The sequence below is a fragment of the Adiantum capillus-veneris genome, chromosome 6 (genome assembly GCF_014529385.1).
Source record: "Adiantum capillus-veneris isolate H3 chromosome 6, ASM1452938v2, whole genome shotgun sequence".
NCBI classification, from domain to species: domain Eukaryota; kingdom Viridiplantae; phylum Streptophyta; class Polypodiopsida; order Polypodiales; family Pteridaceae; genus Adiantum; species Adiantum capillus-veneris.
In genome coordinates, this window is record NC_140936.1 from 102509269 (window position 1) to 102531519 (window position 22251).

The window sequence follows — 22251 nt, forward strand, 5'->3', positions numbered from 1 at the left end:
ACCCCTTCTGAAGATGCAATAAAGGCACAGTCAGTTGTTGGGGAGATGAGGATACTCTAGTCCAAGGGATCTCGAAAGAGAAGAAAAATCTACTTCACAGGCACCAAAGAGTAAAAAGTGCCATGGACAGAAGATACGTGGGAACGAGCTCTTATGCATGCCTACAACCTATATCTTACAGAATAGCCCATTCTAGGTGTGAATTTCTAGTGAAATTTACACGAGGATGTTCGTGTGGACTCACAGCACAGCATACTCCGTTTTCACTTTTTTACCGACAGTAAATATTTTTTACCACAGTAAATATTTTTTACCTACAGTAAATATTTTTCACCTACATGGTAAATACAAATCACTTTTTACCTACAGTAACTTTTTTTACCCATGGTAAATATTTTTTACTGCACCGTAAGTATTTGGTAGGTAACAGTTCACTGTTACTAGAAACAGTGATTGGGCATCAACAATACAGTTACAGGAGGAGAAAAGGGGAAAATCTTATGGTAAAGGTGAGTCAACAGGGATAAAGACTTTTGAGTTGAAAAGAGACATGCTGATTTTTTCAAAGAACACATGTCAAAAGAAGCCATGGTTGAGGATTTTTTGACAGTTTGATATTCAAGAGGATCCAGCAGGTCCCCCCCTGACATGTGCAGAACCTCCAGTTTCAACAGCCACCTACATGCTCTTAAATGCTGGTCAAGGCCTTATCCCCATGTGTCACAATCAGAAAAATCAGCATTTATCCTCCCCTCTCACATCACTCTAGAGAATATCTTGATGGTGACATATCAGGTGACCTCAATCTGTTGACCACCCTAAGCAAAAAGTAACCCCAATCAGCGGATTTAAGCATGTTTATCCCTAATCCTAAACCCTCTCAGAAACCTATATAAGGAGGCCTTCTCTCACTCAAAACCAACACTTCACCCACTTCACCAAGCAACGAAGCTATGACGACATTGCTCACAACGAGGAGCTATGGATGGAGCTCTACTCTCTCTCCCTCTAGTATGCTACATTACTAGCCCTAAAACCTAAATAAGGAGTCTTCTCTCATGCTCCATGGCCACCATCCTCGCCATCATTCTCTAAGGTATTGATGTGTCGCTAGTAGGATCATACCTACTTGCTGGGTTGATTGTTTTTTACAAGGGATTATGCCATCCTTGGCTTGCTTCTCTATATCCTTGTTATGTATGATCAGATGCCGTTGTATTGTTAAAGCTGATGTCTTGTGTATATATATGCTACATAAGGTCCCTAAGCTTCGTTTCTATGTGTTTTGCCATATGTTTTGATACCATCATAATGCCAGAAGTCTCACTTGCCTATGTGCACTATGTGTGAGGTCCCTAAACCTCTTAATTTAGGGTGGTGCCCCCTTTGTTTTGTTCTTTGCTTGTTTGCATGAGGCGTGGTTTGTGGAGTGTGCACGAGTACAGAGGCCACCCGATTGCGCTGCTCTTTTCCCGCTATCAACATCATTTTCTGAGACATATTTCACGTGGAGAATATGAGTCTCTAGGACTGGCACACGACGCCTGTTTCCTAAAAGTGTGTCGTAATAGAGTCCCTAGGTGCTGGTCACATCCGTTTGTTTGACCATTTTGAGCACATAGTATCAGGAACAATTCTAATGGCAAAAAATTGTTGGGTACTAAGTACATACTTTTTGAGGCTACAAGTATTGTAAGCAACATTGACATATGGTTTTTTACACTTATAGCAAGGCTATGCTCTGTTCATGAAAATGTTTCATGGTTGGTACCTAGATGTGATTATTTTTCACAGTCTATTATGGTCCAATGATTTAGCAAGGCTTTCAAGAGATTACAATGGAGTATTTACCCATTGTTTTTCCTTCCGTTATCGGAGTGTTATGAGAATAACATGTACCATATGCATTGGGAATAACATGTACCATATGCATTGGGAATTAAAGTCATGAAAATGCAGGTTCAAGTACGTTTTTGCTAAAGGCATGCACACTAGGTGTTATGGGCTTTAGTGTTTGTAAAGGCTTACTTGGAGTGGCATGCAAATTCATGAAGGTGATAGAATACTAAGCGTTTTGCACCATAGGTGCAGTATCTCTATGATATTTATTGTGGATCTACCAACCACCATACGAGTCGATGTCTCGGTATGGGTGCTTGTAGATAACAACTCATTATAAGACTACCACTCTTCCCAAGACGGATAGGCAATTGGTAAGTAATAATGTCTGGTGCTAAACGATACGCTATGAGCATACGCTAGCAAGTAGCAACCCAAATGGAAAGATCATCTTTCTGGTTTGGAATTTGTTTATCATGATGTAAAGCATGTTGCGATTAAGTTTTGTCCCTACATGTTTATGTCATGTTTTCAACCTTGATCACCATTATGGTGGGGTTTCTTACTGACAGCAATCACAACAAGTGAAGGACTTCATACACGCTAATGAGTTATGTCAGCAGGTCAAAGACCGGCGACTGCTAGGTGTGGACATCGGAATTCTAAGTATGGATGGCCAAGGGCCCATATTATGTGTGGTAGGGTGAAGACTCCTTCATAGCAATTCCCTCAATCTTACAGTTATATATACCTAGTGTCTCTTTTCAAATTTAGAGCAATGTGTCCAATTTGTGCCATTGATGGTTTCATGGAGAAGAAATTGGTTTATGTTTCTTGAATTTAAATTTTCTTCTATCTCAATGGGTAGATACGACTCATGAGTATGCACCTATTCCATCAGCACAAATGTTTACAACCAAGGACACAAAGGTTTTCAAGTTTTTGATATCTATAAATATCAGAATGAGCACTCAACCATGGTAGCAGGAAGCTCATAATTTTATCTTGGGAGTTTTATGGGGATGTGGTGAGAGAAGACCCCCCCCCCCATCCCCCCCAGCCCCGCACACGTGAGCCCCTCTACACATTATTTGCAATGTGATTAACCTTGCCTTCTATTGTAACCTGTTGTTGAGCCAAGAAAATCATTCCCTCTCATGTACTGCCACACCTCATGGCCTTTCATGCAGTGGCACACCTAATTGCTACTTTTGCCGTTCCTTTTGCATCTACAGTCTGGATGCATATTCTCCAAATGTATAAACTAAACAAAAATTGAACAAAAGCTCTTCGTGTCACACACAAGGCTATCAATCTATTGTTGAAACTTAGGGACACTCAATAATATATTTTACAACACCTAAATATGATTATGAGACATATCCAGTAGGTAGAGTCAACGTTTGAATTAGATGGAATCCAAAGAGATCCCTTGGCTTGGGTCTCAAAAGGAAAAGGGAAGGCCCAAAAAAAAAAACTCTTTCCACGTGCACTAGTGCCAATGCTAGTGCAAGTAGATCTCTCTTACTAAAAGTTAGGGAGAATTACCAAACTACCCCTCTAATTGGTGGAAATTCCCAAAATACCCCTCAAATTTCAAAAATTGCCGAAATACCCTTGTATCCATTTTTGAGTGTGTAGCATGTAATTTTGTCACAAATTGCCTCGCAAAAGGGCAATTATCTTTAAAAATAATGAAGCAATTCATCCTTCAAGCCTACATAACCAACTCAAATTCTAGTTTTAGCGTCTTGTAGTGGAACATGGTCACATCAATCATACAAGAACCACCTATCTTTTACCAAATCCCAAGCAATGGACCTTATCTTATTTGATAAATCATATGTACATTCAATGCAACGAAAAACTTATCGGCAAGTCAATGGCATCCCTATGGGACTTGCATGTTCCCCAATTTGGTGTAATCTTTATCTTCATGCACTAGAGTATGACTACATCTACTCTTGCCTAAAAACCCCCAACTCCGACTTCAAATTCATCATCTCAGGTTGCCTTTTTGGTACTTTGATGACATCCTATGGATTAACAATGGAGCCCCAAAACATTTCACCATTACTAACCCAATCTATCCCTCTTGCCTATCCATCGATAACAGTGCCACTATTTTTGAAGGTACAATTGGAGTAAGCACATCCTTCTTAAGCATGAAGCTGATAGTCCTAGTGAAGGTGCTTAAGTTTATCCATAGAATCAGCAATAGACCGATAGGATGGGCACACAAAGTCATCCTCTCCCAAATCAAACCCATCATATTCAACAATCATTCAGCAAAGCAAGCAAGCAAAGACATCAAAGACCTTGTAATGGCTTTCTGCAACAACGGTTTTGAGCGGATCAAACTCTGGCGAATCATATACAAGTACTTAGAATCTTCATAGGAAATTCAAGTTTGTAAAGAGTCCAACAAAGTCAACTCATGTCTCAAAAGGGTGGGCACTAGGTCTCTAATGGGGGCCTAGTGCCCCCATTAGTACTCTGTTGTAACTACCAACCTAATGGAAGTATCTTTTTTTCTTTTATATAGCAAAACTCACAATTGTGAGTGGATTATATTGAGCAGCCCAAAAAATTACAAGGTTTTTTCATGTTCATGTTAAGCCATGACAACATCCACGGATCATAATTACAATGGCTATCAGGGCAGCCACCCCTACCACCCCGCCTCATTCTGATATCTTTTATTTACCGATGGCCAAGATTTGCCCCCATCCTAGGCATTATATCTACTGGCAACAAGGCACAAGTAGTCCTAGACCGATCCTTCGAGTGCTGCTTGCACGCGAGTGCCCATATTAGTACTTTGCTTTCTTATATAATTTCTGTGAAGCTTGCCACCTCAAATTCTCTTTCAAAAACACGGCGGTTCCTTGTCTGCCATACATTATGAAAGAAGAAGTATCTGACGATCTAAGTGCTGACGAGGAGTGTAGGACTACCTGAATTTCTCCCTCCAAGGCATAGGTCAGTCTTGAAAAAACTAATTTTCCATGTTCTCTGAACCCACTTGCATACTTTCCCTGCGAGGCCTTTTATAGCTGGGCAGTCCGTGAATAGGTGGGCCAGATCTTCACTAGCTAACCTGCACCCCAAGCATCAATCTGACCCAATCCCCCTCTCTCCTGAATCTTCACCCCCGTCGGTAAAGCACCCCAAACACCCTTCCATAAGAAAACCTTCATGTACTACGGAACCTTTGGCTTCCAAATGTTCTCCATTACATACTCCCACCTTTCCTCTGGCCATTGCTTTTTCCATAGCTTGTTAAGGGGTCTAGACCAATTCTTCTTTTGCATCATTGTCTGATAAATGCTTTTAGTATGGGGTTTCCACAATAGACTGCTTCCGGGCCATTTCCAAGCATTCCAGTCCAACTCCGAATCACAGATTGGCATCACTAGATTGTCAAGCTCTTCATCACTTTGTGGACAAGCAAGACCTCCAAGCTATTAAGTTGGTATCGGGCAACCATAAGGTCAATGGTTTTCCAACTATTGTTGCCATTGTCCCAGAAGTGCTCAAGCCGGTTCAGACCCTTATTATTCAGCTTATTGGCTGTCTCAATCCAATAGGGAGTTTGTGGCAGATCTACAACTTTGGAGAGCCAGGGGGACCAATGCAGGATGGAGATCTTGAAGTAGCTGGCTTCTTCCCCCCACTTTAAGACTCCTGCTGCTCTATTGAATTTTCTTACCAATTCTTCTGAACTGCCCCCCAGTCTTAAGGTAGACCACGCCGGGGCTAACAGTTTGTCATGAATCTCCACCCCTCTCCACTTTCCACCCTTCGAGCCAAGTTTAGCTACTTCTATCATATCTCTGATCATGACAGCCAAACTTGATCCTGTTTAGCCAAGGAAACAACAAATTTGGTGCAATAAGCTTCTGCATGGGCCGCAGGGTTGAGAATTCCGAGGCCTCCTTGATTCCCCGATCGAGCAACTAATTCCCAACGGGCCCATTGCCATGGCCTGGAAGATTTCGTGTTATTTTTCCATAAAAATATTTTTACTGGTTTTAAGGACTCTTTCCAGTGACACTTAGCCATCTTGAGAAGCGGGCTAGTGAACGCAATATAAGGAACCATAAAGGCATTCATCACTCTTATCCGAGTTGGAATGGAAGAAGAGCATACTCCCACCTACTCATTTTTGTTTTGATTTTTTCAAGCACCCACTCGAATCTTTGCTTGTGAGTTACATCCACCCCCAAGGGGCTCCTAGATGTCTAAAGATATTCCCTTTTGTGACAATCTCCCCCGACCAGACAGAGGGGTCAAATGAGTCATTTTTCAATAGGGAAATCATCCTTGACTTTTCTATATTACAATGGGACCCCGAAGCTACTGCGAACATTTGTACAATCTCCAAAGCTTTTCTAATGACCTGGGGGCACGCCTTCAAGAAGAGGAGAGAATTGTCTGCAAAAAGTTTTGTCAGGAGTTGGCAATTTCCTGGTAAAACAAGGCCTTGCACTTCCCCTCGTTCAACACTAGCTTCGAGCGTCATGAATAAAGGATGTGATCCTATGGCAAAAAGTAGGGGGGCCAGAGGGCATCCTTGTTTAATAGACCTTTTGACCTCAAAGGAGCCCACAATTCTATCTTTGAATAGGAGCTCTGACTGACTTCCAGCCCCCATTACACGAGCTAGCCGACAGAGGCGCGGCCCAAAGCCTAGAGCTTCCATGACGGCTTCTATATATGTCCATGTTATTCTGTCATAGGCCTTGTCCACGTCCAACTGCAGCAGAATGCACTCCTACTTTGTGACAGTTGCGTATTCTATGCCCACCATTGCTGCCAAGATGTTATCGTAAATGGACCTTCCTTTTATGAACCCATGTTGATGGGGAGAGATGATCTTGGTTAGTAAGGGGGCTAGTCTGAGGGCTACCGCTTTAGCTATAATTTTGTAGGCCACCGACATCATTGTAATAGGGTGCCAATGTTTCAGTTGAGAACAACAGATCTGTTTTGGGATGGGTTTGATAAGCCCTCTCTTTACACTTACCTCCAACGACCCTTCAACCATGGCTTTATTGGCCAATCTTGTGATTGGGGCCTTGAGATCATCCCAAAATTCTCTATAGAATTCCACCGCATCCCATCCCAACCAGGGGACTTTTCCTTGCCAAGGGCTTGCAATGCTAGTGAACATTCATCTTCGGAGAATGCCCGTTCCAAGCAATTAGCTTCTGAGTGGGGGATTTCCTTCTTGACACTCTATAGTAAGGTCCCTCTGGTGTCTTCCACTTCTTGGGACTGGGTCTCTGGCCGTCCAATGATTTGACTAAGATAGCTCAGCATCAGACCAGCCATCTCATCCTGGTTATGAACTACTGTCCCTTTCTCATCATCGAGCGAGCGGACGTGGCCCCAACTCTTCTTGATTTTTAAAGCCCAAAAAAATTGAGCTTGATTGGAGGCTTCCAGTTGTAGAAAATTCTCGCTAGAGAGAAGTCTACCTTTTTATATCTTCTAACTGCTCATTAGCAAGGTTCGATTTGGCTTCAAGCCATCGTTTGTGTTCGACCTCAGTGGCATGCCCATTGGCTTTTATAGAGGTAAGCAATTGTACCTCCGTTGTAAGATGCAAAAGGTGATCCTCCCTAGCTTTCTTGATTCGGGGGCCCACGATTTTGATTGCTTTTTGGATGCTCCGAGCAAAGAGGTCCCACACATTGTGTTTGTTGAGGTCGACATCTTTTTTTAGCTTACCCGGTGCTTTCTTGGTTAGATTCCTGAAAAGAGGGTCTTTGAATAAGCGTGCCCCTATTACCAACATTTTTTTCTCACCTCTTGGGGCTTGCTCCTCCTCTTTATTCTTCTTAAAATGTATGTGCAGAGGAATGTGATCCGAAAGGATTGTTGTTGGGACCACCTTCACTTCCATCAACATCGGTATCCAGTCAGCTTGGTGCGAGCAATATCATCTGTCCAGTCTGGAGGCAGTACGGGCATACTCGAGGCTTGTGTAGGTGAACCCAAGCGTGCTGTTCCATGGGCCAACTTCCCATAAGTCGATCATTGCCCACTTTTTGCACAAACTTTGCCATTTAGACCTTTCTGAGCCAGCCAACACACTGGAGGATCCTGTTCTATCCCTGCTCTTTTCCACCATATTAAAGTCTCCAACCAACAACCACTCCCCTTCATATAGGGGTATCTCTGAGATGCATCCATAGTTTAGCTCTATCTTTTGCATTGCAAGGGCCGTACACATTCACAATGGTGAGGGGATGCCCTTCCCATCTGATTCTAATCCCCAGGATTCTTCCGGATGGGTGGTTAAGAACCAACTTCGGCTCCAATTCTCTGTCCACAATGCTGAGGACGCCACTGAAGCCGTTATTTCTTTCTTTATAGAATACCAGTTTCTTTCCTAGCACCTGCTTTCTCTTGCTATGGGCATCTAGGTGGTGTTCCTGGATGGCCCAAAAGTTGACTGTCTTCTCCTTTTTTATTTCCTCCTAGAATAGGGTACTCTTCTTACGGGTTTTCAACCCCTTTACGTTCCAAGATTGGATAGTGAGAGACTCCATCATTAATATGGGGTTCGTTGGGATAAAGGAACGAATTCTTCAGCATCCGAATCATTCCCCCCCTCCCCCCCCCCCCTTCTCCTTGGTCTCAGGAGAATCCGGGGGTTCCAAGTCAGAGGATTTCTTTTCTTACAGTGCTGCAAATGGATTGTGCAGAGGGACACTGAACCCCCCTCCTTTCGAAGGGGTGGAGGATGAATTAGATCCTTTTACCTCTAGTGTTCTGACGACTTGCAGCACTTTGGAGTCTCTTGCCACCCACTACCTTCACTCTTTTGGCTCTTTTCAGACCAGGGACTTGGACAGCTGTTGCCATTGTCACTGTCATAAATTTGGGGGTAGCAACGGGAGTAATGATCCTATTATTATTGCATGTACCTTCAGAAGCTCGTTGTATGGGAATCGATTCCTCCACCAAATTTTCCTGCATCTTCGTATCCATTTTCTCACATGCCATCTCTCCTTCATCCTTCCCTGTATTTGTCCCTTGGTTATTGTCTCCTTGCTTCTCCAACCCTCTTATTGGCGATTCCATTTTATTGGGGGCCTGTGCTGACGGAGCTGCATTACCATTAGAATTCAGGTGGCAATCCTTGGCGAAGTGACCAAAGTTGTTGCATTTAAAACATGCCCCAAAGTATGTTCCAAAGTTTAGCGGAATGGTAACAAGCCCAGCTCCAACATTGATAACCATGCTTTTAGGTGGAGTTTTAGACGCATCCCATCCTATACAAACCCTGTTTGAGGTTCTGCCAAACCCTCTCTTGCTAGGTATGAATAAGGGAGTGCCCAATTTGCTAGCAAGCATCCTGAGATTATCCCATAGCCAGCTAGGCAGTCCCACAAACTCAACCCAGACCGGATGAAACGCTTGCAAAGATTCAGTTGAGTCGAACACTGGCTCCCAAGGCACCACACACACCGTAGTCCTATTAAATACTAGGGGCCCTTTGTCAAGGATCTTTTCCACATCGGAGGCCTCTTTGAATCCCACTGAGCAAGAACCTTTAGCTAAGTAGGAAGTACTTTCAACTGCTCCTCCATGACCAAGAATTTGAGGGCCCTGAAGCCATTGGATCATCTCAAACCTGTTCGAGATTCTTCCACTGAACCCAAATACAAGCGTCAGCTTAGCTTGTCTGGCTAGCTGTTTTTTTATAAGTGCTGGTGGGATCGCTACGGTTATAGCCTCGGCAACCTCCACCTGCTGCGGCAAAGACTTTTTTAAAGCAGAGAAGGCTCGATCTGCCAACCTGTCTTCTACTAGCCCACTGAATTCTGAATGGGAGCAAGTTCTTTTGTTGTTGTTAGAGCCGGCCTCAATCATTTTGTTGACTTCCAAGAGCTCTTGTTGAAGTCTAGCTTTTGCATTCTGCAGGTTTTTGATATCTCCTTCACTTGACATCCCTTCTGCTGCGCCTTTTCCATAATCCCTAGAGTTAGGCCCCTTGAGTATGCTAGCAAACGATACACCTGGCCTGCAAGTAGCCGATGCACTTGGCGCTTTATTTACATTCGCACAGATGGGACCCTGAGGAACCTCGTCTTTGATGGTTTTTACCTCGAATTTGAACCCTTGCGCTGAGCCCATTTTCCCTCTTGTTTCCTCAGAGGGAACTTTCTCAGTCGGGACAATTTTTACCTCTTTCATGGTTGAAACCTTTGGCGAGCTAGGGCCTTACATTTCCATGTCATGCATCGGCCTCAAGACTGAGCCACCGCCTACATCCATTGGCACAACTAGCTCCATTTCGGACCTTTTCCCCGCCGCTAACATCTATGAAAATTTTACAATGTCCTCATTTGCGGCCAGAACGTCGAGCTCCATTAGCAAGTGTCGTGGATTTTTGAAGGCACAAAGACTCTATCAACCAAGTAGGTCCTCCCAATGCAGGGGTGTAGTGACCTCCTCTCTTTTTTACACAAAAAGTTAATAATCGTTTAGGATAGGAATGCAAAGGCAAAAGTTTCCAAAAGGGTTTATTTCTAAAGCTAAGGTATCGAGAGGGTAGCGAGAGCAAAACCACGATTATTTGTTGGGGCTAAATTGCACAAATAATCGTGATTATTATGAAGCAAAAGTTGTTGATACCAAATCTGATGAGCTTCAGTAGAGGACGAGCTCTCGACGAGCCGGGGGTGTGTGAGTGTGTGTGTGTGTGTGTGCTACTGACTGCTCTGCAATGCCTAGCACTGCCTTGCTACTACCCTGTTCGCGACCTTGCAACTTGATGTCGACCTGCTCATGCTCACAGACCTGCTGTCAGCGATTCACTACAACCCGTTGCTCACCACAGCACAAGACGAGCTCTCGACGAGCCGGGGGTGTGTGAGTGTGTGTGTGTGCGCTATCGACTGCTCTGTGATCCCCAGTGTCATAAAATCTAATATCTAATATCTAACCAACCCAAATGATTTTCTCATATTAAATTGATCACTTAATGTGGGAGAATAAACGGGAACAAGTGTTAAGATATAGACATGTGCTTATAGATCTATCTCAACACGGGGCCAATGGTAAAGGGGCCCAAATGAGAGATGGTCTATCAAAGAGCAAGTCTAACAAATGGAGCATAAGACCTTAGGGTTAGCTTCATTGAAGACCTCCAATAATGTGTGTAAAAGGCCTTTGACCTTAGGTAAGCTAGGGCTGAGCTTGAGGCGCGAGAACCCGACCCAGCTCGAGGTGCTTGTCCTGTTTGTCATGCTTGATGACTAAGGTGCTTGAGGTGCTTGATGATTGAGGTGCTTGAGATGCTTGAGGTGCCTGACATGCTTGAGAATGCTAGGGTTGCACTTGAGGTGAGAACCCAGCCCAAGCTTAAAGTGCTTATGAGCGAAGCTTGTGGTGGGAACTGGGCCTATGCATGAGGGGTTGAGGTGTCAAAAAGTCAAAGATTCAATCCCTACAAGGAGGGGCCGAGCCATACATGAGGGGGGATGAGAGAGAACACCCACACACTCACACAAGGCATGCATGGTACAAAGAAAGCAAAAGGGACACTTGTCAAGTTCCTTTCACGACGACCCAAAGTTAATGCGGTGTCTATAGCTACTCACAATGATCTATCCTCTATGATAGATGAGTATGCTGCTGACCCTGACTTTAGAGACATAATTGTCAGCCCTTGCTTTGGGGAAGAAAGAGGAACCATTCACCTTGCAGGATGGTTATCTTCTCCACGGAAATAAGCTATGTGTTACCCATGCCCTTCGTGAGAAAGTTATGTATGAATCCCATGCTCCTCCATATGCGGGGCATAGAGGTATTCAACCTACTCTCCGTGGAGTAGAGACGTACTTCTATTGGCCTACCATGAAAGTCGACATACAAGAGTATGTTTCAAAATGTGTAGTATGCCAAAAGACCAAGTATGATAGAGGAAAGCAACCTGGATTACTCCAGCCATTGCCTATTCCAAATTCACCATGGGAGAGTATATCCATGGATTTCATCTTTGGATTACCCAAGTCTATCCATGGGAATACAAGAATATGGACAATAGTTTACAGGCTTAGCAAGCAAGCACATTTTATTCCTGTCAAAAAGACTATTAAGACACATCAAATGGAAACTCTCTTCATATCTCAGATTTTCAAGCACAATGGATTACCCACATCCATCGTGTTAGATAGAGATCCTAGAATGACCAGTAATTTCTGGAAAGGTCTCTTTGAAAATCTAGGAACAAGATTGAATTTCTCTTTGGCCTATCACCCACAAACGGATGGTCAAAGTGAGATAGCCAATCTCACGATACTCGATCTACTCAAGACTTATGTTACCGAAGTAGATCAACACTCACAATGGGAAAAGTACTTACCTCTTGTAGAGTATGTCTACAATAATACTGTACATACTTCTACGGGAAAAGCACCTTTTGAGATCATTGAGGGAAGACCTAAAAGTCCATTGCTACTCAAAGTACATGGGAAGATCTTCGCCCCGCCGATGAGTATAGCCGTGACCTACAAGAATCTTTTCAAAAGATTAGGGAGGCTATATCCATCTCTCAACAAAGGCAAAAAGCTGTTGCTTGCTGATAAGCACAGAAGAGCCTTAATGTTCAAAGAAAATGATTGGGTCTTACTCAAGTTTCCTAAGGCTCGATTAATGCAAACGACGGGCAAAAATCCTATGGGCCATCAAAAGTATTATGCTAAACTAGCAAAAAGATACTATGGTCCTTTCCAAATCTTGAAGCCCATCAATGAGACGGCTTATCAACTCAAGTTGCCCAACCATTGGCTCATACACAATGCCTTTCATGTAAGCCTACTTAAGTCCTACAAAGGAGAGCCACCAATTGAACCAATTATTGAAGACCCTCCCGAAGTTGAAGACCAAGAAGAGGTGCTACAACCCGAAGCTGTTCTTCGGCATGAAGACAAGGTACTATGACATGGTAAGATTATCCGACGGTATCTTATTAAGTTCAATAATTATCCTTTTGAAGATGCTAGATGGATGCAAGGAATACAGCTTAAGGATAGTATGAACCTTGTCAATGCTTACAATGCTACATTAGAGTAAGCAAATGTACAAATTTCTTTTAAATGACTCATGTTTTTGTCTTATAAGACTAGTCCTCTTTTTAATTGTGCACAAATTTAACTAGTATGCATGCTTAGAATCATGTTTGTGATGACGACGTCTCTCAAACACCAAGTAAAATTTGTCACTCTACTTTGGGAGAATGAAATGGACTAAAGAGCAGACATGCTTGCGCAGCTATGTCTCCCAAGCACCAAATGGATTAGTCATCCATCTTGGAAAGATGTCGTAGGGTAAAAAGGGATCCTCTACCCGCTAAGTAAAATTGACTAATGACTAAGGCTTTATCTCTTCTACCTCATAGTCGAGGACGACTATGATTTCAAGAGAGAGGTAATGTCATAAAATCTAATATTTAATATCTAACCAACCCAAATGATTTTCTCATATTAAATTGATCACTTAATGTGGGAGAATAAACGGGAACAAGTGTTAAGATATAGACATGTGCTTATAGATCTATCTCAACACGGGGCCAATGGTAAAGGGGCCCAAATGAGAGATGGTCTATCAAAGAGCAAGGCTAACAAATGGAGCATAAGACCTTAGGGTTAGCTTCATTGAAGACCTCCAATAATGTGTGTAAAAGGCCTTTGACCTTAGGTAAGCTAGGGCTGAGCTTGAGGCGCGGGAACTCGACCCAGCTCGAGGTGCTTGTCCTGCTTGTCATGCTTGATGACTAAGGTGCTTGAGGTGCTTGATGATTGAGGTGCTTGAGATGCTTGAGGTGCTTAATTATTGAGATGCTTGAGGTACTTGACATGCTTGAGATGCTAGGGTTGCACTTGAGGTGAGAACCCAGCCCAAACTTAAAGTGCTTATGAGCCAAGCTTGTGGTGGGAACTGGGCCTATGCATGAGAGATTGAGGTGTCAAAAAGTCAAAGATTCAATCCCTACAAGGAGGGGGCGAGCCCTACATGAGGGGGGATGAGAGAGAACACCCACATACTCACACAAGGCATGCATGGTACAAAGAAAGCAAAAGGGACACTTGTCAAGTTCCTCCTCATGTTGCCCTCATGGTGTGCCTGAAGCCTATTGGTTGGCCACCCAAGGGGTCCAATAATAATTTAGGAGATTTAATTAATTGATTTAGCATTTATCTAGCCCTCTCTCTCAAAGGGGAAAGGGGGACACTTGTCTCAAGGCTACCCTTGCTGCTTGTAATGCCTCCTGCTTGTGATTGGCTAGGCCTAGAGGGATCCAATGAGCTTCAAGCATGAGCTACAAGGGGGGGTCGACCCAAGCAAGCTAGGGGGTTGCTTAGGGGGTATACTCACCCACACACACTCACAAATACTCTCATTGTGTGCTATGCAAAGTGCAAGAGCTCCCTCTCCTTCTCCAAGCAAGTAGAGGTTGCGAGCCTACACCAACACTCTTGGATATGGAGTGCAAATCCAACCAAGAGCCATGCTTCAATGCTTAAGCTTGCCATCTTCTTCTTCTTCATTACTATGCTATTATGTATGCTAGCAACAAGAGTTATGATAAGTGAGGAACTAATTCTTTCTCCTACGAAATGTTTCTTCTTCCTCTTCCCTACCCTCATTCCCTGCTAGCTCTCTCCACCTTCGAAGGTGTTTGAGGTCTTGGGACTGAGGCTTGGGATAGTTAAAGCTTTCTTCAAGTTTATGTTATGTTTGTGATGCATGAAGCTTTCCATCTTCATTGCATCACCTAGGTCACAAGGAACACAAAGATTGTATTGTAACAAGTCTCTCTTAATGGGAGAAATCATAATACAAATGCCTATTGGAGGGGGGACCGGCTCCACATAAATCCGGTCCTCAACTGTTGTCATGTTCTCTAAATTATCTCTCTTGCAAAAGTATTGTTCATGCCAAGTTAACTAATTGCTATGATTATGTTGCTATCTTCAACTATGTTCACCCGCTATGCTCACAAAGTCATTTTTCAAAAGTACTTTCATTAATTTCTGCTACTCTCAAGTTAAATAGGCCAATTCCATTACACCTAGCGCTGCCTTGCTATTGGTAAAATCTTCCATTCGCCATCGTCACTGTACCCCACAAAAACACTTCCGGAAGTATCTTTTTTTAAAGAATCTTTGTTCTATACTTGTGTTAAGTTGATGTCCTTGGCTCCCTTCATTGAAAGCCACACACACACACACACACACACACACATAGAGAGAGAGAGAGAGAGAGAGAGAGAGAGAGAGAGAGAGAGAGAGAGAGAGAGAGAGAGAGATGCAATGAGCAACATGGTAGCCACTTGCTTGGTTGGCATGTGAATTGTAGGTCTATGTGCAAAGGTGGTAGCACTTTTTACTCCCACCATTTTGCTACCGGCCACTCTTCTAATAGTCATAACCTTCTACATAGGGACACCAACGGCTTAAGCCTCGACCCACACCTTGGTGAGCCTTTTGTTACTAGTAGCCGTTTCTTGTTCGTAGATAACTTCTTGTTCTTAAGCACCGACCACCAACACGATGGAGAGATCCATGGCCAAGGATAGATAGGACTACATGGGTAAATCTAGCTGTAGGTCCTCCGTCGTGCATTTACAAGCTCGAATTAACTTGCACCTCGACACAACAATATTGTTGTGGTTCCCGTGTGCTTGTGCTGGCATAGTGGTTAGAACTTTTGACACATAACTTCGAAATTGGAAGGCTTGGCATTATGGTGCAATGACATTTGGATTGGGCCTAAAAGTCTACGCACATGCAATTACAGGAATGAAGGAGAGAGAGGTTCTGAACTTTGCTCGAGCTATTGCTTGAAGGGTTTCCCGCACATGATGACTCCACAGTGAGGGTAGACATTAAGAAAACAGTGGGCTGCTGCAAGCAATCTACAATTTCTGCAAGAAAAAGGGAGACACCATGACTAACTATGTCCTGCGCCCTACTAATGCGAGCTAGCTCTAGCAGTAAGAATATTTGAACCACGTCAGTTTCTACATGCCGCAACGACTTATTTCATTAACATGTGTGCAAGCTTTGAATGTATGTCTTATATTTTGCATTGAATTGATCGATTAAACTCAAGGTGCATCAGATGGCCTGCCTAGAAGGTCCATCTCATGGGGATGTGCTTCTCCTTGTTTATATGTGCCACGGGGTGCAAACCATGGGATCAATGGCCCATATTCAAATCAGGGCTACCATTGAATCTCGGTCATCAATCCGTACAAACTAATCTTAGGATCTTCTTGGGATCTCAAGATTAGTTTTTCTAGAATCTCGAAAAATCAATGTTTAACTGCATCTCAAGCAAGATACAGACATGGGACTTATAAGTTGTCACCCTGCTGGTGAGGGTTCAAATAGTGGGTGCAAGGTAGTGGGGCATCCCGAGATTAAGCCTTTCACCCGGATATTATTTTTTCCAAATTCCAAAACTAGTTTTTACATGTCAATGGTCGAGATTTAGTAGGGCCCCCAATCTATTCTATATATTAAGCAGAGAGACATTCAAGGGTTCACGTGGTGCAATTTACTTCATCCGACAGTGTGGCCCTACATCTCCGGCAACAGTCAGGACAGTGCGTGCGCAAGGGGAAAGAGAGAGAGAGAGAGAGAGAGAGAGAGAGAGAGAGAGAGAGGTGGCCGAAGGCCGCTGGCCACACTAGTTTGAATATAAGCAGTCGATCCCATGGTTTGCACCTCGTGGCACTTAAAGGGGAGGGATGTGCTGGCATGACATAGTATAGGTAGAAGGCCACGGGACTATTTGACACCACTTTGTCAGGTGGGATCTACGGTCCAGCATCTTCGAACGATGTGAACCATCCATTTATTCTCAAGAATAAAAGGATTCTGGCTGGTTGAGCCCCTGCAACTCGAACCCACCACCTACGCAACCAGAGGCCACAACTCTCCCATTAAGCTATCGCGCGCCACTTGAAATGGAGGTGTGTACATAGAATAGAATCATATAGCAAAAATGACGGGGTGGAGATCACATGGTGGTCACTTGGAGATCACTTTGGGATGGACGGGGTCACACTGCAATCACTTTGGGATAGTCGGGGTCACACTATAATCACTTGGTAATGGGTGGGGTCACAAGGTGATCACATGTCGATTGGGATTCACATGGGGATCACTTGGCGGTCACTTGATGTTCACATCAAATTTACTTGGTGTTCACTTTAATTGTGATCACATGGTGATCACTTGGAGATCGTAGATCCCACCTGAGAGAAGTGGTGTCAATAGAAGTGGTGTCAATTAGTCATGAGGGGTGGAAGGGCCTTAAGAATATTTACTTGTTCTGAAGCAGTGTCCCCCGCCAGCGTCTGCAGGAAGAAGCTCTTCGCCCCTCGATCTCTCCTCTCGTCGCTCTCTCTCTCTACCCTTTGCTTAGGGTATCGGCTCATCAAACGGTTTCCAAAAAAACCATGGCGACCACGGCCTTCGGACCTTCTTCACCTTCTCCTTTCTCTCTCTTGATCATCATCGTCATTGCCCACTTCGCGCTTTCGCTTCTTCTTCACCATCATCGCCTTGCCCGCCCCTTCCTTCTATCTCTGCTCTTTCTGCTCCTTCTCCTATTTCCCTTCCCTCCGTCTCCGTCACCGTTCTCCGCTCTGCGTTGGTCTGTCAGTTGCTTTCGACTTCGTGGCTTTTCGACGCCTCTGTCGCGTTGAAGAAGAACATCGAGCCTTTCTTCTCTCGCCAGCAGCATCTGCATCGGATTTTGCACAGGGGTCTCAGGTATGGAATCAAAGAAACGCTAATTTTACGCTGCCGCCATAGCATTGTTTCTTTAAGATTTTGTGTCTGTCGATGCCATAGCCGGGAGGTTTCCTACACAGATCCTTGATTTTGAAGAAGGGAGATTCTGGTGTGTGGCTGGCTTCCAGTACAGGTCCTTGTCCTCCCCTCAGAAGCTTGTCCTGATTCTATTTTTCAATAATTCACGGGTAATTAGCGCACAGAATAGACTGTAATCTATAGGTAGTTTTTGCAGGTTGAAAGGTTGCTGCATTGCGAATCCTCTGCCTGTTATTGCGATGGGCATCTTTCGTGCAGGTGTGCGTGTTGCTAGGGCACTCAGCCAGGCACCATCAAGTTCATCCAGTGATGATGAGGAAGTGGTGGTGCAGAAGCACAAAGTCAGGAAAAGTAGTGATAAGATTAACGAGGTTGGAGTTCTTCCCTGCATTACAAAGGATGCATCAGACCATTACCAGGTTGGGGAAAGTACTTGTCAGTTGCCTCAGGAGCTTTTTGAGTTGTCGAATCTGGGTGATATCCTCTCCCTGCAGTCGTGGAATGAGTGTCTCTCAGAGAAAGAGAGGCAACAACTTTCTGCGTATCTCCCGGTTATGGAACTTGGGTCATTTCAAAAGACTTTGGGGGAGGTTTTTAGTGCGCATAATATGTATTTTGGAAGCCCTATGGAGCATTTATGGCAACAGCTGACAGGTGGTTTATGCAATCCTACTGTAGTGAGGACTCACCAAACTCTTACAGCATTACAGAGGAGAGAATATTATCATGATTTGCGTTGTTATCACAATGGGATGGTGAACTCCCTTACAGAAATGCGGGAGCTCTGGATGAGTGATCCAGATGCTAACCTTGAAGAAAAGCTCAGCTCATGGAATGGATGGAAATCATCTGAAGCTGCCCGCATGAAGGGACGAAAAGCTTGTGAAGATAGAGGCCAGACAGAATGCACAACTAGACCTGTTGGGACTTCAAATGCTGGCTCATTGATATCTGCAGACCGGGGCATTAATGAAGAATTAGCTGTGCATTCTGACTTGGAGTCCGATCAAGTTTTTGATTGCACTATTACTCAAACAACTCCTATTAATTTTGAAAGGGTTCAAAATCAAATAGCAGATCAAGCAGAGACAAGCTCCATTCACAAGATGAATTTGAGTCTCAGGGATAATGCCTTATCAGGGGGGTCACATGTGAAGCAAAAGTCTACATCTCAGGAAAGTTTTGAACGCAGAAGTAGAAAGCGGAAACACATGAAAGGCAATGGTAAGGAGTTCAGGGCTATAGTTTCCTGGGAATATGAGAATGCATATTTATCAAAGGTCCAGAATGGTGGATATAGGGATTCTGGTCTCAATGCGTCAGAAATGATGGTGAGGAACTCAAGTGCTGGTATACATCCCAATGTTGACAAAAAGGAGCTTGATAAGCGTATCTCATCAATTGACCAGCGAGGCCGGTCTCAGAGTCGTGTCATTAAACTGATGAAAAGTGCTCAATCCACTTTTGTTCCACCCTTGACGCCTGGTTTCACGTTTTCGACCTTGCACTTTCTCTCTGCAGTAAGGGCTTCGTTTTTTGATGATATGATACCTGATGGGGTTGGGTGCTTGACATTCAGTGAGATAGTTGCAAGAGTTGAAGCTTGTCCAGGAGACATACGGGTTTTGTCGGCGCAGTTTCCCTTGGACTGTTTAGTTCGAGGTGCATTGAAAGTTCTTGCTTTGACATCAAAGGCACCTGCCATGGATGATTTCAAGCCACTTGTTTCCTATGATAAGGCCAGGAGGTACTGGTCGTGGATTGGAACTTTGTCTGGCGACTTCTGTACTTTTACAGAGGCTGATTTGCAAGCAATGTCAGAGGTATGGAGTATTTCTGCAGAAACTCTCAATGAGCTACTTGACATCTTTGAAAAATGGCTCAAAAATATAGAGAAGACTTTACAGCAGCTATGGCAACTTAGGCAAATTCCATTGCCAGCATTCCCAGTTTTTCCCGATGAGAAAGAGAGATTTAGAGAGTTGAGAGCTCAGAAGGGTTCTACAACTCTCCTTCCCAGCTCTTATGAAATGAGGGCCCTGTTTCGAAAGGAAGAGCGAGTGCGCTATTCTACTTTGGAGATAGCATTTCGCTATACAACGGCAGATGGGCAAAAATCTGCTGTTGCACCGCTGAGAAAATTAGGTGGAAAATCAAGAGCCAAAGCAAGAGATCACTTTATGTTGCGATCAGACCGGCCCTCTCATATTACGATTCTTTGTCTTGTGAGGGATGCTGCTGCCAGACTGCCTCAGGGAATTGGTACACGGGCAGATGTGTGCATTCTCCTCAGAGACTCGCAATTTATTGAAGATGTGTCAGATGTGCAGCTGAGTCAAGTGGTGAGCGGTGCTCTGGACCGGCTGCACTATGAAAGGGACCCTTGTGTTCGATATGATCAAGACAAGAAGCTCTGGCTTTATCTGCATGGCGAAAGAGAGGAAGAGGACTTTGAGGAGGGGGGAACGGCATCGACAAGAAGCTCGAGGAGGAGTAAGAAAGATGGTGATACTGCAACGGTATTACCTGCACAAGGGAATGGCTTTGATGATGATATGTCCGAACCAGAATCAGGTTCTGGCTCTGTCAACGGCCTTGATGATGCAAGGAAGTCTGCCTCACCTGAGTTCTCTTTTGAGCATGATCAGAATGGGGTCACTCCTTCATTGGTACGCGGGCCTGCTGGTGGGCAAGGGCGGGAGGAAGTATTACTTCCTTTTATTGATGTTCCTGCCTCAATGCAGCCTTTTTGTGGGACTATGGAGAGTCATCTGATGGGCTGGGAAGTTTACAAAGCAGGAAAGGAGCTTTCGATCACGCATTAGAGCCCACTGAAGAGCCTTTGAGGTGGTTGATGACCTTTTCCTGGTTTTGGTGCGGGTCCTGCAGGGCGTATCCCTGTTTCTGAAACTGTAAATACAATTTTTGCCTTGTGATGTAACAGTAAAATCCCTTGTTGTATGTGCTTGGAGCCTTTTGTTTGTGGGCTTCGCCTGCTTGTCTTTTTACTGGGAATACCGATCTTGTACAGCTGTTGCAGCATGGCAGAGCTGCCCAGATATGCGTTGAGCGGCCCACAAAGAACTCACACATCTCAAACTGGCAAAATGGATGTATGCTTTCCAACATTTTTGAAATGTCATTGCGAATCATCCTGGGGATCATTTGCTGAAAATTACTGCGCTTCTTGCTTTAAGCCAGTCTCTCTCTTGCCATATGTGCTATGAGTTGGGGGTCTATCATGCATGAAAGTCTTCTTGGTGTATGGGGATGAGCAGCAAAATAGTTATTCTCAGACTCGAGGGGTGCACTACTGAAAAGTCACGTGCAACGTGTGCATGGATGTAGAAAAACGTGGGCATGGATGCAGAAGGAAAAGCTGAGTGTGTTATTCATGTGGGCATGGATGGGGTAGGGAATGGTCCTGAAGTGACCATTCCCGACCGTCAAAAGTCCAGGGGAGGGGGGCCGTCAACAGTGTAGGTGACAATGCTGACAGTGTGATAGCTCAAGACGAAGGTTGCAGGTGACAATTCCAGCCGCTGACTTGGCATGCGATGATTGCCCCGTCCTGCAGAGAATTCTGGCTGCAGACATGGCATGCAATGATCGCAGAAAAATTCAGGCATGTCACTTCCAACATTCCGCCTGCTGATTTGTCAGCAGTACAGCCTTCTGTGGGCTGATCTGTTAGCAAGACAGAGGCTGCAGTGTGTCCTGGCTTCTACGTGTTCAGGCTGCTGAGTTGGCAAGCATTGGCAGCATGCAGCCTGAAATTACACCTTATAATCGGAAGCAGATGTACGGCTCAGACAGCTCGCCTGCCGACCCTGGACTTTGATGGATGTAGAAAAAAGTGGGAATGGACATAGAAGGAAAAGCTGCTCAGAATGGTGCAGAGTTGGGGGTTTATTTTGACTTTTAATGGTGATGGTTTTGAATGCTAAGACAATTTTGTTGTATTCGCATACGTGTGCCACACACGGTTGCTCTGAGTCTTTGGAGTCTAGTGGGTTTTACCCTCAAAATTTTTTAAAGAGTTGTTTTGTGTCAGTGAATGGTCAGCTCTTTGTGCCTTCTAATTATTATCTTGGGAACTTCCGTGATCCCGCTCATACGATTGTAGCTCCAGCTGAGTTATGTGAACGTGCGTGCACATATGGATTAAGAAGCACTGGCTAGAACTCCTTCAAGTGACTTTGTTTCTGGAATCTACAATATCATATTCATAAATACATCAAGGCTCCTGAAAACTAATGATTGAGCCGGTGTCAAATCATTCACATTGAGATTTGAGAAGGAAACTGCCATTACGTGCATTCAAATCTATAGCTATAATGTGAGATGGATTTAGTTCCTTCTCATCCCAACTTGAAACGGTGATAAAAATGAACATATCTTTTCCCAAGCCTTGATGCACATCCTTGTTTGTCTGTGTCCTTGGGTGCGCGTTGTTGGAACAAACACACAGTCCAAAGGGAGTTGGTCCAGCGGTAAAGGTGAGGGCCTTTGAGCCGTTGGTTTTTGTGTGCCCAGATGTTATATT

The 22251-nt window shown here is 44.2% G+C and overlaps 1 protein-coding gene across 2 annotated transcripts; it reads left to right on the forward strand.

Moving 5' to 3' along the window:
• Nucleotides 1-17166: 17166 nt before the first annotated feature.
• Nucleotides 17167-21916, forward strand: LOC147455996 (uncharacterized). Of its 2 annotated transcripts, none has more exons than XM_086514587.1 (3): nt 17167-17645; nt 17703-17799; nt 17902-21916. In XM_086514587.1, exon 3 carries the CDS (start codon nt 17945-17947, stop codon nt 20528-20530), a length of 2586 nt encoding a protein of 861 aa, XP_086370713.1. In that variant the 5' UTR covers nt 17167-17645; nt 17703-17799; nt 17902-17944; the 3' UTR covers nt 20531-21916. The 2 variants fall into 2 exon arrangements, with proteins under 2 accessions (XP_086370713.1, XP_086370714.1); XM_086514588.1 differs by having other exon boundaries at nt 17588-17645; nt 17727-17799.
• The last annotated feature ends 335 nt before the right edge of the window (nt 21917-22251 follow it).